Raw genomic sequence first — 18179 nt, forward strand, 5'->3', positions numbered from 1 at the left:
GTTAAGGGAGTTATTTCAATGGCAACGAAATACAAATTTTAATACTAGTAAGTTCTAGGTCTCTCAGAAAATAGTGAATGAAGAGCTTATGCAGTTTAAGGAAATTTTATGGATTTCCACCCCTCAATCCTGACAGCTGGAGTGTGCACATCCAATCCGAATACCTTGTTAGGCATACAGGACTCTACTTTCTGACACTGCATATATTAATAACTCCTGCACAAACTCTTCTTTCAACTTTCTGGCTTCTGGTCAAGTACCCATCCCTAGTCCACATGCCCTAGAAAAACACACGAACCAGTTTCAGGACGTGGTTATGCATCTAGCACCCTACGCTCCACCCCGAGACTACCCTCCTCCCGCTCTAGCCCAGCCCAGGCAGGTCCGCCCAGCCAAGCCGAGCCGAACACTGCCTACTACAGTCCGGCTCCGGCTCTCGGAACTTCCCCCGCCCACTCCGTCCACGTGAACAGGACCCCGCCCCCTCACCCGGCGCTCCACCAATCAGCAGCCCCCTCAACCAGGATCCGGTCTCCAACGCTCCCCTTTCAAAAAGTCAGCTTACTCCTCCAGCCTCAGTCCCGCCCCTTTCCTACCTCTCCGCCCCGCTGGCCCCTCCCACCTCCCCAAATCCCCGTTCCCTTCCTCCTCTCCCTTTGCCCCCTCCCGCTCTCAGGCTTCGCCCCGCCCCACCCGGGAAAGCGCGCTCGCTCTCTTCTCGCGAGATTTGAGCGTCCCCCTCCTCCTGCCGCGGCCGCCCGCCTCCCCCTCCTGTCCCCCCACCCCCCCTCCCCCCAATCTCTCCACTCTCAGGCTCTCCTCCCTCCCTCCTCCCCCCTCCACCCTCTGGGCCGGATCTCGTCTCGCTGAGGCGGAGGAGGAGAAGGAGGAGGAGGAGGACGTTCGGCCTGCGCAGTGAGATGTTTGTCCGTCGCCGCCGCCGCCGCCATCGCGGAGGAGCGCGATAAAGGGAGCCGAGCCGGGCGTGAGGGGGACCCCGCGGAGCCGCCGCACCAGCGCAGTCCCCCAGCCGAGCCCGAGCCGCCGGAGGCCGAGCCGCCGCTGTCCCCGCCGCGGCCGCCCAGGGGCCAGCCAGCTCCCCAGCCCAGCCCGGGGCCCGCGTCGCCGCCGCCGCCCCCAGCGTCGCCCCTCGCCTGCCCGCCCGCCTTAAATGTGACACCGGCGCCTCGGAGTGCGACCCGAAGCCGCCGCCGGGGAGGGGACGAGCACCATGTCGAATCTGAGCAAAGGCACGGGCAGCCGGAAGGACACCAAGATGCGGATCCGGGCCTTTCCGGTGAGTCTCTTCTCGGCGCCTGGGACCCCGGGTCGGGGGGCCCGGCCGACAGCCGCACGCGAGGCCCGGGCTGAACTCCCCCCACAACAGGCCGCAGGCCCGGCCTCCCATCCCCCACGCCGCCGGCCGCGGGGCTCGAGCCTTCCCGACAACGGGGCGGCGCGGGGCCCCGGCGCGGCCGCCCTCCCGGGCCGTTCCCCGCGCCCCCGGCGTCCGAGGCCGGCGCCGCGCCCCCGCCCCGGAGCTGCGCCTCCAGTCGCCCCGCGGGCGTCGGCTGCGGCCGGGGCCCCTCGGCCGGTCCCGGCACCTCGCCGCGCTCCTGGGGTGTAGGCCCAACCCCTAGCACCCCGCTCCTGCTCGGTCCCCGGGACTCCCAGTCCTGCGAGAACGGGGACCGTCTACGTTCTCCCGGTGTGGGGCGTGTGTGTAACTTTTCACGTGAGGTTTCGCAGCAGTTGAAAAAAATCACCATGCCTAAAGGATGGCCTGGCAAAAGATGCCGGGGACGGACCTCTCCCGCTCTTCCCCTCCCCAGGAAGAGCTCTGCCGTCCACCTACCCTCGACGCGGTGACAGATGTTCCGCGTAATGCTCTGTAGTAATACACTAACAACGCCGGTGTGTTTACAGAATCTTTCATCCGCAACCTTCCAATGCACTTTACAAACTCCCCTGTGCAGGAATGGCCTAGCCACTCAAGGGGAAGTAAGAGAAAACAAATGGGACGATTGGTTCTTCATTTCCTAGCCATGGAAGCCCAAAAGAATAAGTAGTCACCACCGTGAGTTGCTTTACTCTAGGTTTTAGTGACAGCAAAAGTATTTTTGCTTATAAACTTTTTTGGTCTTAAATCATACCCCTTTGGTGTTAAGTATTATAGGGTATAACTTTGGATGTCATATCTGAATCAGATAGCCAATGGCAAGCAATTAGAGTGTACTCTTGGGACAGAGAAACTGGACATACTTGCTCATGTCTCTTCTGTAACAGGTAGACGTCAAGGTGGACAAACTAGCAATTGAATAGCAGATTTTAAACCAGGACAACTAGAGAAGAAGCTGTGGTTTCCTGTCTTAGAATCACAAGCACGTTATATTGTGTGGTGGGGGGCGGTGAAGAGAGGGTTTGTATTCACTTCTTAAAGCATGCTTTTTCTAAAGTGTAGTTTGCACTTTAGAGGAAAGATTAATATAATTGTCCTAGTTGAGTAAGAAACCGACCTAGAGAACTTGAGGACCTCCCTGAATTCTAAAAATTTAGAAGGAAAAAATACACCTGGTGCAGAATTCCCAGATGGTAATAAGAAAAATGTTAATGCCTATGTGAAGACTCTTAAGACTTTATGTAAATAAAGGTAGGATATAATCAGGAGAATTAGATGTTTTAATGCACATTAAAGGGATTTTGAATATCTGAAGTTTTTTCCCTAGGTAATCGTGAGAAAGTACAAAGAAAGTAACAAATGTTGACAGAAGAGCTCTAATGAAGCTCACTTGCACGTTTTCCTTTATGATAAACAATGAACTGGGTTTATGAATTTGTGAGTAGTGATAGTTTTCCTACTGAAGCAATTCCTACTAAATGAGCAGAATCTAGAATTATTCAGAATTTCAAATAGTTTTATACATTTTAAAGAAAAGTTTGATGTTCTTGAAGTCTGTCTTCTAACACAGATTACTGTTAAAAAGTGGAATAGCTCACATTTGACGTCAACTCACTGTTGTGGATATTCTGATTAATCAGCTCTACCTTTATCTATGTGTAATCAACTCTTTGATCTCTTGTTTTGCCTGTCCCTACCTGTTCTTCCACTCCTTCATTCATTTAGGAAATACTGAGGACTGTGTGCCAGGTACTGTTCTGGGGTCTTGGGATGTATCAGTATAGCCTCAGAGACCAATATCCCTCCTTTCTGAATCTTGTATTGTTGGGAAGAAGCTGTGGGAGAGAATTTTGTTCTTCTTTTAGCTAAAGAGTATCAGAGTATGTGACAGGTTACCACACAGCACTGAAACTGACTTTTTTTTTCAGGAGCATTATGGTCATGAGCTAATTTAGGCCTTTTCTTATCTGTAACTTGTTGCCCTCTTAAGTTTCTCTAAAATCCTTAAATGAAGTTTGCAAGTAGCTAGTGTTTGATATTCAGTACTTAGTATCTGCTAATTTTTAAAAGTGTCTAAGAGTTTTAAATTTTCTCATGGGTATTAACATCACTCATAAGTAGTTCCTACTGAAAGGAACCATTGCATTTTTTAATATATAAATTTAAAAACCGTAGTTCTTTGAACTTTAATTAAGGATGGCTACATAAAACATCAGTGGTGTGATATTTCACTGATTTATTTGGTAAATAAACACTTACAGAATTTCAGAATTTTTTTTTCCTTCCAGGTTAGCAGTTATTTACATAACTGTAGTCTGCATGGATTGCAAGTCAGAAGTAATAAATGCATCTTATGCCATAAAGAAAATATTTTTTGTGTATTCATGTGTGCACACTTAAATTACTGTATTTTACCATTTGAGATAAACAACTACTCTAAGGGAAATTGTAGTGTAAGCAGAGGCCTCAAATACTTCTTTCAGAGTGTGTTTTATAAAACTGATGTGTGAAAAAGTATAAAAATATGTTTGAAGATTGTTTTGTTATCTTTACAAAATAGTAAGTGATGGTACAGGATATTTTGTAAATGTGTAAACCTGCAACAGCTGCAGTCTCATCAGTAAAATCAGGTTCTGAGAAGTTGGTTCTTTTTAAGACGGAAAACAATGAAGGACTCTTTCTGTATGTAACAGATTGACGATGGAGGAAATATTTTATTCCAGTTTGTAAACTTTGCTGCAGTGGACAAAATACATAGTATCTCATATCTTTTGGGGGTTTTTGGTACCCAAAGTGACAGCAAGGGACACAAAACTTTTTAAAGAAAGGAAGCTGTAGTTGTGAAACTCCTGGAAACTGTGGCTTTGGACCAAAGAACGCTGACCCAAGAAGTTCCTGCCCTTTTTTCCTTGCTGTTGCCATGTGTCTCACTCCTGCACTTTTGTTTCACTCTATAGGATTAGTTGCTGTCAGGTGAACTTTTTGTTCTTATCTTTGTAATAGTCGTTCCTCACTGTCTGTACTGTAGTTGGGTAGTTTGTCCACATGGGCTTGAAAAGCTTGGTTGTATTGGAGGGGATATGGTTGAATGGGAATACTGGTCTCTCCTCTGATTTGCCTTTTTTGACTTAGACCTCAGAGTTTAGGAGACAAGTGGTGAAAGTGATTGTCATTAGAATGTGATCTGAAAATGGTTTCACTTATTGGTTTATAGAAGCATCCTCAGTCATGATAAGGAATCTGGCTGTGATGTGCATGCAGTAATTCTAGATGAGCACCACCTGTGTGGTATGGACAATTAATGGTAGAGAAGTTATTGTTAGATGGAACCCGCAGAATGACTGATACTCATTTGTTATATTCTTAAATACTTAAGAGCACAAGAATTTAAGGACAAGAGGGAAAGTTAATGTTTTTGTTTCTCCTAGCTGTAGTGATATTTGTTAGATTTAAGGGAACAGCTTTGATGTTCAAAATAGGTTTCTCTTACTTAGAGTAAGTAGCTGTTGCCTAAACTACCTGGACTGTACATACAGAAAGATTGAATGAGTTGTGCAAATCACACAGGGTGCGGAATTAACCTTTTAAGTTTGGTTTGTTTTTTATTTAATATTTTCTTATAGGGATGTTATGGAGATATAGCATTCATTAAAGTATTGCTTTCACTTAGACTGGTTTTTTTTCTATTTAATAGTTTCAGGCAGCTAAAACAGCTGGTTTTAGCTAGCTGTGTTATAGTTAGTACCTCACAGGCTTTAGAAGCTGAAAAATAAAAAGATACAGTAGTTATAAAGTGTCTATTTTGTATTGTCTTAGAAAGCAGTTCTGAGGAGCCAAGAAAATTATTACTACCAAATTATTAGTGCTCAAGTTATCGAATTTGAAACAGTTTTAATAGTATAGAGTATAATGTGAGAATTTGACTTGTTAAATAATACAGTAGTCACACAGTAAGTTCATTGAAACAAAATAGAGAAAGTTTCATTCATTAAATGTAGCTAGGTAATAATAGTGTTTTCTCTATTGCAACAAGATTATATAATTAAGGCTAGAGAAAATAGTGTATCTTCCCTTTGTGTTATAAATTGGGAGACCTCAGAGATATTTTTTGCTGTTATTTGAAAAAAATTATCTGTTAATCTTAACAGGAAAAAAAATTTTGCTGTTAATCTTGGTGTTAGTTTTGCTAGATTTTTATAAAATTTATTGGACAATTTGTAGCTTTAAATAACGGAACTTTGATAATAGTTCTTGTTTATCATTATAAAGTCAACAAAAAAGGTGCTATTAGTAAGAAATCACTGAGCTAAAACATGAATTACAGTTGGTCTATAAGTATATTGTGAAAATTATTCAGTTGTAGTCTAGCAAAGCTATGAATTCATTTTAGTAGCTTTTCTAGTTATAAAAGTGATGCATATTCATGATAGAAAACTTAATAAGTATCTGAACATCTAAGTAAGGTAATAAATAATCACCTGTAACCCTGCCATTTGGAAGTAAGCCGTATTAACATTTTGATGTGTTTCCTTGTGATCTTACATATATGTGTAAGCACACAGTAAGATTGAGGTACCATCTTTTTATATACTGCCTTTTAAAAAATACAGTATCTTACTGTGCATTTATTTCCATGTTAAATGTATAAAAAACATGATTTTGAATCACTACCTACTACTCTGCAGTACTCTGACTTATCCATTTCCTTGCTGACGGGTTTGACTGACTCCAGTGAATACATGCTTTCTGTATGACAAAGAATGCACCTGTGATTATTTAGGCGCTTCCCTGGTGGCTCAGACAGGAAAGAATCTGCCTGCAATGCAGGAGACCTGGGTTGAATCCCTGGATAGGGAAGATCCCTGGAGAAGGGAATGGCCTTCTACTCCAGTATTCCTAGCCTGGAGAATTCCATGCACAAAGGAGCCTGACAGGTTATACAGTCCATGGGGTTGCAGAGAGTTGGACCTGACTGAGGGACTAAACAGTTTCACTTTTTCACTTATATGATTATGAAATTACTGGACTCAACATAACTGATACATTGACCAACCACATTGACCTCCAGAAAGGTAGGAATAATAATAGTTCCACTTGCTGAATGCTTATAATGTGCCACACGCTGCTCTCTGTGCTTTGCATGTGTAAACTAATTTAATTTGCATAACTCTATAGGATTCTGTTATCATCTTTTTTACAAAAGAGGTCTTGAGACATTAAGTAATTTGCTTAAGGTCACTTTGCTTGGAAGTAGCAGAACCTAAGGTTCTTTTTAACCTAGGCAGTCTGGGTCTAAACTGAATGCTTTAGGAATCAATTACATCTCTCAAGGTTGTATCAGTTTAACTTCTACTGTATCACAGTGTCTTAGATAAGATATCTTTAATTTCATAGGTGAAAAATAGTACTTGAATGTTTTAATTTGTATTTCTTTGCCTACTTATAAGAGTAAAACTATGGATAGTCTGTAGGGAATTTTCATTTAGTTTTACGTTAGAGTATTCAGCATAGGTTTTAGAAACCTGACCAAAAAGTGAAGAGACTAGAGAACATAATAGTTAAGAGTGTGGGCTCATACACTATCAGAGTTTGAATGTCAGCTCTACCTCTCTCTAGTTATCTTTAACAAGTTACTTCACCACTTCTAACCTCAGTTTTCTCCTCTGTAAAATGAGATTGTAGGACCTGTCTTACATTAGAACAGGACCTAACACATAGTTAACAATTGTACCAATATTTAGTCATGATTCTGCCACAGTTTTGGAGAAGGGAATGGCACCCCACTTCGGTATTCTTGCCTGGAAAATTCCATGCAAAATTCCACAGAGGAGCCTGGTGGGCCTACAGTCCATGGGATCGCCAGGGTTGGACACAACTTAGTGACTGAGCACACATGCCACAATTTATATGTTAAAATTGAAGGTTATTTTTGCAAGTAATTTTATTTACTATACAGTTATTTTTTAAGAAGCTTACAGATTCAATTTGTGGACCACATTAAGAAATCAGTCTCAAAGTATATGGGTTTGTTACTGCTGGGGTGTTTCAAAAGAATGCCACTGGCTCTTGTGGGGTGGGGGTAGATTCAAAAGAGAAAATAGAACAGTGATAGTTACTTAGTCATTGGAGTAAGTGTATAACCTTTCTTGGATAACTTTATTGAAGGAGTAAATACTCGCTTGGTGTGTACATTCTAATATGTACATTAAAGTAAGTGTTAGTCGCTCAGTCTTGTCTCAACTCTTTGCGACCCCTTTGACTGTAGCCCGCCAGGCTCCTCTGTCCGTGGGATTCTCCAGGCAAGCGGGCTGCCATTTCCTATTCCAGATATGTACATTAAGTGTTTATCTAAAACTACATTTTGTTTTTATTTCCTTCCTTCCTTTTCTTCCACCCTCTTTTTTTTTTTTTTTTGTTTCACTCATGAACTAGGTTGTGGTCCCTGCCTGAAGTTTATACCAGCTCCCCTTTTCAATCCTGAAGTATTAGACACAGTGTGGATGATTAGTGAATGATTGATTCAATGAGAAATTAGTCCTTGAAGCCAAACCACAGTAATCGATGACTTAGCTAAGTCGATTCTGGGAGTATTCCAAAATATTTGAACTCTTTCAGCTGTAAGTGAAGCCTTAATTTGTAGGTCATTAATGATCATGTGGCACTTTTCCTTAAAGGTTAGTTAGCCTAGTCTCCTAAAAACAGTGACTTGAAAGTAAAGATGTAGGTGTGTATTGGCAGTTACTTTGGATTGCATGTCAGAAGACTTACTTGCTAGCCTAGTCTTTTCTGTTTACTAGCTTTCTCTACATTTTACTCCCTCCACCGTGACGCCTTCCTCCCAGCCAGTTAACCATACCTGGCAAGGCCCTTCTTTCACGGCAGATTGACTACCATCTGTCATCTCTACCCGTTCTGGGAATTTGTCACCCTCTTTTCATCTGAAATTTACCTTTGACCTGAGGATACAGGCTTATCTTCTTGAATTGAGGTGTCCTATTCCCTTGTAGCTCAGTTGGGAAAGAATCTGCCTGCAATGCAGGAGACCCAGGTTCGATTTCTGAGTTGGGAAGATCCCATGGAGAAAGAAATGGCAAGTCACTCAGTATTCTTGCCTGGAAAACCTCATGGACAGAGGAACCTGGCAGTCCATGGGGCAACAAGAGTCGGACACAACTTAGCGACTAAACCACCACCATTTCCTTATAGTCCATGAGTCTTTGGGCCCAGATGCTAATAATTGCTGCATCTATCACTCTTGTGGCTTGGGCCCTTCTGTACTGTTCTTTGAGTGATTCCTTTGACTGTCTCCTAACTTCTTACACATGCTCCCTTAGTCATTGAAGACTTGCATGCATTCTTCACAGATATTCTCTCTAGTTTAAATTGTAACTTTATCCAGTGCATGTGGGCAGACATTTATTCATTTTAATGTATGTTTATTATGTGTTCCTACTGGCACTAAATAGTAATGATGGGACAGATCTGGCCTCTTCTCTATTACTGTGGTCTTCACTCTGTCTTGAAACTTGTTATCCAGCTACTTTAGAAATCTTAAAACTTCATACCACATTCTGTCCTGGTTCCTTCATTTATTAGATGTAGGACTTAAGCAAACCACTTAACCTCTGCCTGTTTCCTCTTTTGTAAAAGAGAAGAAAACAACAGTACCTACCTCATAAGGTGGTTGTAAGGATAGAGTCAATACATATAAAGTTCTTACAAGTGGCACATAATAAACACTATAAATAAGTGCAACCTGTTATTATTGAATTATTCTATCCTATGTGTTGCTTGCTTGCTTCTCACATTAAATGTGCTCTGGGATCTTAAGAAGACTCTCTTCATTCTCCCAGGCTCTGGGGCCTGATACCAGTTGCCACTTCTTTCCTGTTGTCTCCCAGGGCAAGGCCAGAAATACCAGCAAAAAGCGTCTTGAACCATTCCATTCATCTGTCTTCATTGCTCATATATTTTAAGACTATTGGGCACTCCTGGAGAAAATTCCAAGATTGTGGTTTCTAACCTTGCTGGACTTTCAGCGCCTCTGGGGAATTTTTTGTGTCCCTGTAAGCTCCGGCTTACTTTTTCCTCCTTGAACTATTTCAGTCATTGTCCTCAAGCTCTTTATTGAGAATTCTCTTATCTCTCTTCTACAGGAAACTTAACTACCAGCGTTATCTTGTGTAAGTACCTTTAGCTTTGATCTCTTTCAGTTTCATTCATTAACCTGTGTCTTTACTTATTCTCAACTCCTTCCCTTGGGTCTCAGAAGTAAGATGTTCCTTTTTCTGTCTTCTCTACCATGGTAACTACCATTCCATCTCCTTTCATAGCCCCATCTTCAGAGAATAGTCAGTATCTCCTTTATTAGAATATGATTTTCTTTAGAGAAGGCAGCAGATCTCTGTGTATTGATTTTTGTCACTGCTTTACAGTAGCATCCAGCAATGTTGAGTGAATGAGCTGACAGACTCTTTATAGTTTGTTTTCTCATCTTATAGATGGGCACTATAGCAATCTTTCTCACAGATTAACTGTGAGGAGTAAAATAAATAATATTAGAAAGTGCTTGCTAATAAACAGTAACATCACTGAGACTGCTAAAATCATTTTCTAATCATAAAGTTAGTATTTTCAAGCATAAAAGTAGTGTGTTCATGTAGAACAGGTATTGTCAAACTCTTATAGGGTCTCTGTGCTTAGTTGCTCAGTCATGTCCAACTCTTTGTGACCCCATGGACAGTAGCCCGCCACGCTCCTCTGTCCATGGGGATTCTCCAGGCAAGAAGACTGGAGTGGATTGCCATTCCCTTCTCCGGGGATCTTCCCAGCCGAGGGATCAAACACAGGTCTCGTGCATTGCAGGCTGAGTCTTTACCATCAGAGCCACCTGGGAAGCCTAAGAGGGGTGGAGTAGGTATCTTCAAAGATCTCCTTCTCTAGCCATTTAGAGCCATTTTTGTATTGTTCTTTGTATAGAAGATTTCATTTTAAAAAGTTCTCTTGCTTTAAAATCAGTGAGCAATCCAGCATTTTTAAAGTTCAGAGTCCTACTTTCCCAAGTTGATGCCATTAATGAGAAATTGAGAACAGATTCTGAGGTTGCTTTAACCACTAATCCAGAGCCTTTTGCTACAAGAAAACATTCCTTCTTTCTGTTTTTAAATTTGAAAATATAATTAAAATTTCTTAATTTGACTTCCATTTATTTAAGTGAACTTTGGGTAGGGTATGGACCTGAATTTGCTCTTTAGATGAGAAAGGTTATGGCTAAGCAAATAAAGACTTCAAAGAGATATCTTTTACCTAGTTTAAGAAAATACAAGATTCCTTCGAGATGCTTTTCTGTAAAAGCAAGCCATCATTTCTAAGAGGAATGCTTTAACATACTGATTGCAAGTCATTCTTATCTAAAGCAGCTCTTAGCTGAGCAATACTTAGCCTCTTCTCTTCTCCCCATCCTCTTGAAAGTAATAATGAAAAACTCTTCCGTCTTTCCTTTTCAACTTAATAGTATGAGAAGTTGATTTATAAGATTAATAACTGCATCATGTTGAATGTCTACTTTGTGCTAGGCTCTGATTTAGGCTCTTTGAACTATAGTTATCTCAAATTTTCACAACAGTCTTTAGATGTTACTTCTGAAGGACTAATGTTGAAGCTGAAACTCCAGTACTTTGGCCACCTGATGCGAAGAGCTGACTCATTTGAAAAGACCCTGATACTGGGAAAGATTGAGGGCAGGAGGGGGAGGGGACGACAGAGGATGAGATGGTTGGATGGCATCACCAACTCAATGGATGTGAGTTTGGGTGAACTCCAGGAGTTGGTGATGGACAGGGAGGCCTGATGTGCTATGGTCCACAGGGTCACAAAGAGTCAGACATGACTGAACTGAACTGTTTTAAATCTGTCCTGTGGCTCAGAGTGAAGTGAAAGTTGCTCAGTTGTGTCCGACTCTCTGCGACCTCATGGACTGTAGCCCACCAGGCTTCTCTGTCCATGGGATTCTTCAGGCAAGAATACTGGACTGGGTTGCCATTTCTAGTAAAGTAATTTGTATTACATATACACCTACGGAAGGGCAGAGCTGGGATTCAGATCCCAGGTGTATCTGACTCAGAAATTCATGTTCTTTCCATTACATCACACTGCCTTAATTATATTCAGTCAAAAACTTGCTAGATTCTGAAGAAGGAAATGGCAACCCACTCCAGTATGCTTGCCTGGTAAATCCCATGGACAGAGGAACCTGGCGGGCTACAGTCCATGGGGTCGCATGGAGTCAGAACACAACTTAGCGACTAAACTGCCTTGCAGTATATAATAAAAGTACTGGTTTAAAAAAAAGAATTTACTAGTTTCTGAAATATTTACTTTCCTAATAGGAATATATTGGGAAGTTAATTCTAAGCTTGCCATTTAAATGATTACCCAGGGGTGGATCCAGGGCCCCTGAAGCTTATGCACTTCAGTGCTGTCTTTATAAAAAGAACTTAAAATTAGTTTCCAAGTCTTGGAAGGAGCCTTTGCAAGTTTAAACCTCACTAGATTCAAAGTGTGTGTACCTCTTGCATACAAGTTATAAGAACTTTAACTCAATGGAATCCTATGTTGTTCAGTAAAATTTGACTATATATATTGCTTAAGGGGGTCCTAGTGTGTATTGACTTTAATAAAGCAGTCAAAATCATAGCCTATAAGAAAGATACATTAGTTGATGTATTTCTAAGTTAACACTTTGATTTTTAAGTTAAAGATTCATAGTACACATTTTTAAACTTTTTTCAGTTATTAGAAATTTATCTTGTTAAACATTTTAAAAAGTGATTCCTTGAAATTAGTGTGTTTAAATACTTTTATATATAATTTTTTGTGTCTGAGAATATACTAAGAAGTAGTAGGTTAAACAGTGTATGAATTTTGGAGTACAAGGATCAGATACTTTAAAATAGTTTGCTTTTCTTCATGGTATATGCAAAGGAGATATGAAAGAAGTATATTATTTTGATGAGCGTTGTTCAGTCACTAAGTCATGTCCAGCTCTTTATAGAGGACATGGCTTCCCTGTCCTTCGATATTTCTCAGACTTTGCTCAGACTCACATCCATTGTGTGGGTGATGCCATCCAACCATCTCATCCTTTGTTGCCTCTTCTTCTTCCCTCGGTCTTTTCCAGAATCAAGGTCTTTTCCAATGAGTTGCCTCTTCGCATCCAGTGGCCAAAGTATTGGAGCTTCAGCCTCAGTCCTTCCAATGACTATTCAGGACTGATTTCCTTTAGGATTGACAGTTTCAGGAGACTCTCAAGAGTTGTCTTCAGCACCACCATTTGAAAACATCAATTCTTAGACTCTCAGTCGTCTTTATGGTCCAACTCTCACATTCATACATGACTTCTGGAAAAACCATAGCTTTCACTCGATGAACCTTTGTCAGCAAAGAGATGTCTGCTTTTTTTTTTAGTGTGTGTCGTTTGTCATAGCTTTTCTTTCCAGGAGCAAGCGTCTTTTAATTTTATGGCTGCAATCATGGTCTGTGGTGATTTTGGAGCCCAAGAAAATGAAATCTGTTATTGTTTCCACTTTTTCCCCATCTGTTTGCCATGAAGTGATGGGACTGGATGCCATGATCTTAGTTTTTTGAATGTTAAGTTTTAAGCCAGCCTTTTCACTCTTTCACCCTCATCAAGAGACTCTTTAGTTCCTCTTCGGTTTCTGCCATTAGAATGGTATTATCTGCATATTTGAGGTTGTTGATATTTCTCCTGGCAATCTTGATTCCAGTTTGGGATTCATCCAGTCCAGCATTTCACATGGTGTACTCTGCAGATAAATAAGCAATGTGACGGTATACGGCCTTGATGTACTCCTTTTCCAATTTTGAACTCGTCCATTGTTCCATGTCCGGTTCTAATTGTGGCTTCTTGACCAGGTTTCTCAGGAGGCAGGTTAGGTGGTCTGATATTCCCATCTCTTGAAGAGTTTTTAAGTTTGTTGTGATCCACACAGTCAGAGTCTTTAGCATAGTCAGTGAAGCAGAAGTAGATGTTTTTCTTGAATTCCCTTGCTTTTTCTGTGAGTCAAAAGATGTTGGCAATTTGATCTCTGGTTCCTCTGGCTTTTCTAAATCCAGCTTGAATATCTGGAAGTTCTTGGTTCAAGTACTGTTGAAGCCTTTCTTGAAGGATTTTGAGCATTACCTTGCTAGCATGTGAAATGAGAATTTGAACCTTTTTTGGAATTGCCTTTCTTTGGGATTGGAATGAAAACTGACCTTTTCCGACCTGTGGCCACTGCTGAGTTTTCCAGATTTGCTGGCATAGTGAGTGCAGCAGCACTTTCACAGCATCATCTTTTAGGATTTGAAATAGCTCAACTGAAATTCCATCACCTCCACTAGCTTTGTTTGCAGTAATGCTTCCTAAGACCCATTTGACTTCACATTCCAAGATGTCTGGCTCTAGTGAGTGACTACACCATTGTGGTTATCTGGGTCTTTAAGACCTTTTTTGTATAGGTCCTCTGAGTATTCTTGCCACCTCTTGGAAGCAGATCTCTTCTGCCTCTGTTAGATCCTTGCCGTTTCTGTCCTTTATTGTGCCTGTGTTTGCATGAAATATTCCCTTGATATCTCCAGTTTTCTTGAAAAAATCTCTAGTCTAATAATTTATTTGCTCCTGTTTGTTTTCATATTTTAATTGTTAAAAGCTAAAAAGACTAGAGAGAATCTGTTCTAAATCTTATGTAATAGACGGGGAAGCGGAGAACTGGAGAGGGTGATTTACCCAGAGGATTCTCATGACTTGAATTTACAGAAGAACCATGACTTAAAAGCCTGGTTTCTGGTTAAAAACTCTTTCCTCTAGGCCAGACTAAAAAAAAAGCATATAGCCTTGGTAGTTCGGTGTTAATATTAGCCTATGAATTATTAATTGATTGTGTAGTACCAGACACTCAGGTGATTTGAGTTAACATGGTTTAACAGAAGGATCCTTAGCTCAGGACACATGGATTCCTTCATTGCTTTAACTAACTGAATAATTTTGGATAAACTCTCTAGCTTCAGTTTCTTCGTTTGTAAAATTAAGAGATTTTAAATTGGGGTTTCCTTAGGCTCATTTCTGTTCTTAAAATTTCAGTCTCGAAACTGAATGCTGGTGTGTTCTCCTGTGCCCTAGAACATTCTGTGATGTTGCAAATGTCACCTGTCTTTTCAGCTTTAAAATTTCTTTAGAATAAGAATGGTATGTTTCAGTGATGATGATTAAATGATGATTAAATGCTAATACGAAGGAGTGGAAAAGTTGATTATGTTCTTACATACTTCTTTTTGTGTAAGTTGGTAGTTTTAGAGAAATTTTGAGATGTGTTGTCAGATTTTTGTAATAATTTTATGAGCTAGGCCTTTTGCTGCATTATCACATTTGGTTTATAGTTAGAGTCATTCAAAGACAAAACTAAGTAACTGTGGCAGCTTATACTGTTATACTTTTTTTCCCCCCCTCTTTGGATTATGTGTAGCTTATTCTGGTGTCAACTAATTTATTATTGTCTAACAGTTTGTACAGCTGTACACATTATTTCCCAACCCAGGGAAGGACCCCAGGTCTCCCGCATTGCAGGTGGATTCTTTACCAGCTGAGCCACAAGGGAAGTCCACACATTATCATAGTTTTATAAAAACTGGGTTTACCCACTAAGAATAAAACTTTAGAGATGAAGCTACAGAGAAGAAAGGATTGTCATTTTTTAATTAAAATTCATAGTTTTAGATTGTAGGATAGAAATATGAAACTCAGACATGCATTTAGACATGAAGTATTTCTGTCTGAAGCATTGCTCTTACTACTTTGAGATTCCATCCAAAATATATGATCCTTGCTTTTCTATTATTTTTGTTTTCCAGGTAGATGTTTAAAGAGTTAGTTTATACTCATGACCTCTTATTATTAATGTTTGGGATTTAATGGTATATTAAGAAAATAGGAAATGTTTTTATTTTAAATTGTTGATCTTATAGATGTAATAACTAATTTTCTCAACAAGGAGAGTCTTTGAAGAGTTCCAGTGAATATAAATATTGTATTCTCTGGATAAAAGGTGTTTCAGGATGCCAAGTAACATGTCTTTATCAGAGAAGTAACACCAATAGGATAGTGACAGACTTCTTGACTCAATGAAAATACATAACAGTTGCATCTTACTTGTTGTGGTCATTATCAGACTATGAAATGTTATACATTTTTTCACATAAAATCACTCACAGAGATAGCAGTTGAAAGAATATTGTTCATATTTGTTGTCATTTGTGACTTAACCTTACAGGCTAATCTGAAAACTTAACCTACGTTTTTGAAAGAAATTATTTCAAAATTTTAAATTGATTTTTAACAGCCTACTCATGTTGAGAACTGAAATGCGGATTATAATAATTGAACTTTCTGTTGATGATTTAGCTTTCTCATTATAAATGTTACTGTTCTGTAATTTAGTGATATTAGATGCCAATTGAGTGTAGATCAGACTTAATTTGTGATTTCATAGTATTGTTCCAGTCTACTGTGCTTTTCTAATTGATAATCTTTCTTTCCTTCCTTGACATCAGTCATTACTTTTGGCAGCACAATTCCAGCACAGAAGGCTGTGTGTTTCTTCTTTGTAGGAAAGAAAGAAATTTATTGAGCAAGGGTTATATGTCAGATGCTTTCACTAACTTTCTTAATTGCTACACAGTATACCATCTTCTCCCATTTCTCTTGTTACAAGCAGATGAGGAAAGTGAAGTTGGCAAGTTTAAATAACTTGCCCAAAGTCTGAGTGTGTCCCACTGCGCTGTTTTCCTTAAAGCTTGGATCTTTGACTATCTTTTTGGTGGTTGAGGATACTTAAAGATTAAGTGATGAGCAAATGGGATTATTGTAGACATCATAAGTCGTTCTGTAGCTGTGGGTCATCAAATAAAATTCATCATTATTACTAACTCTTAATGGGACTGCCTTCAGTCCCATAATTTTAAGGCATCATGACATGTATTAAAAAGGATATGGTAAAATAAGAGAATAGATTTGATATTACTTTGAGATACTTAAAATCTGGGAGGGAGTGTCCTTACAGAATTTATGGTTTTAGTTGTATTTGTGTAGAATATTGCCATTCCACAGATATTTGTACCAAAGCAACTTTTTTTTTTTTAAGCTGAAGCTCAAAGTTAAGATCAAGCATTTTTCCTTGTTTATTTTTTTCTAGCTGTGTCATTCTGAATTGCCTGGAATTTCAAATTCTCACCCTTTTCCCCCACCCACCCTGTTCTAAATTTCTTGTTGAAAATTATTCACAGGGGACTAAAGACTTCTTGTCCTTTGTGTGTAGTGAATGTGAAGAATACAGTTTTCTTCTTTTTAGTTTTAATTGGCTCATGCTGCAGTTCTCCAGCTCTCAGTAATTACAGAACTTTCAAGATGTGTAAGTATATAATAGACTGACATCCTTTTAAGTGTAGCATTTTGAAGGTTATGTTTTTATATCTTTAAATGTAGATGGAAAGACAGATGTTTGTGAAAGAAAAGAGATTGTTAGTGTTATTTTTCTTATTTATACTTACTAGTGGGGACATTATAATCCTGGATTGGGTACAGGTAAGGGAGTGAAGCTCACTATTGTTTTTCTTTTCTCTTTTTATTACTCTTTGAAGGTCACTTAAAAAAAATTAATTTATTTATGGCCGCACGGCATGTGAAATCTTAGTTCCCCAACAAGGGATTGAAGCCATGCCCTGTGCATTGGGAGCTTGAGTCTTAACCACTGGACAATCAAGGAAGTCCCTTTTTTCTTTTTTTTTTTTTTTAATATTTTATTTTATTTGTTTGAAGGTCAGTTTTAAAAATTAGTGTTAATTTGGTTTCTAAGAGGTCTCACTAAACCTTTCTTTTCTTGCTAAATGAATTTATTTTGCTGAACACTTTGTAACTTGAACTTGTTGGGGAAGCATGCAGTATGTTCCTAAAATTGTATGTGCTTAATTGTGTCTAACTCTGTGACCCCATGGACTGTAGCCTGTCAGGCTACTCTGTTCATGGCATTCTCCAGGCAAGAATACTGGAGTGGGTTGGACTTCCTACTCCAGGGGATCTTCCCAGCACAGGGATTGAACCTGTGTCTCTTCCATTGGCAGGCAGTTTCTTTACCACTGAGCCACCTGGGAAGTTCCATATACCTAAAACTAGCGAACATTAAATGTGTATATAGATGTGTATGTGTGTGCATTTTATTGTTTTGCTGAAGCATTGTTAGCACATTCCTTCCTGAGTGTATTTGCAGTTATTGCAACCTGAGTAAGTCGGTTTCTTCAATGGGATTAAAATTCTACTCAGATAATTTGGAAAATTACTTTAAAGTGTTAGGGCTTTTAAATGACTCTGGTGTTTTTTAATGGTTAACATTGATGACTTCAGAGTTTAACATTTAGTTCCTTTAACTTTCACTGACAGTTAAAGTTGTGTTCTCTATCAAAGAAAAGTTGTGTTCTCTATCAAAGATGGGTGAGACATTCATGCATCAATTCATCACCAGTGTAGTTATCTAGCCACTGTTGTTGACATGTTCACTGATGCTAAGACCAAAGCATGTAGGAACCTGCACTTGAAGTGTATTTCCTTGGGTGTATTGTTTTTGGACTTAACTTGATTTAGGGAAAGATTGTAGTTGTGGACTCCTCCTGAAGAGCTTTTTTATCCACTATTTTTCTCCTAGTTAACAAATAAAATTAATGATTAAACGTT

General features: G+C 39.8%; 1 protein-coding gene across 4 annotated transcripts in view; it reads left to right on the forward strand.

The window, feature by feature from the left end:
- The first annotated feature begins 1117 nt into the window (after positions 1-1117).
- CUL3 (cullin 3) overlaps positions 1118-18179 on the forward strand; it is a 97224-nt gene continuing 80162 nt past the window's right edge. For 3 of the 4 annotated variants that reach the window (XM_061148629.1, XM_061148627.1, XM_061148628.1), the window contains exon 1: positions 1120-1297. In XM_061148629.1, the coding sequence (XP_061004612.1) occupies positions 1232-1297 (66 nt within the window). In that variant the 5' untranslated portion in view covers positions 1120-1231. Of the gene's footprint in view, positions 1298-18179 lie in introns of all 4 variants that reach the window. The other variant, XM_061148626.1, reaches the window with a different exon arrangement.

This window comes from Dama dama, chromosome 8 (assembly GCF_033118175.1).
Source record: "Dama dama isolate Ldn47 chromosome 8, ASM3311817v1, whole genome shotgun sequence".
Classification (NCBI taxonomy): Eukaryota; Metazoa; Chordata; class Mammalia; order Artiodactyla; family Cervidae; genus Dama; species Dama dama.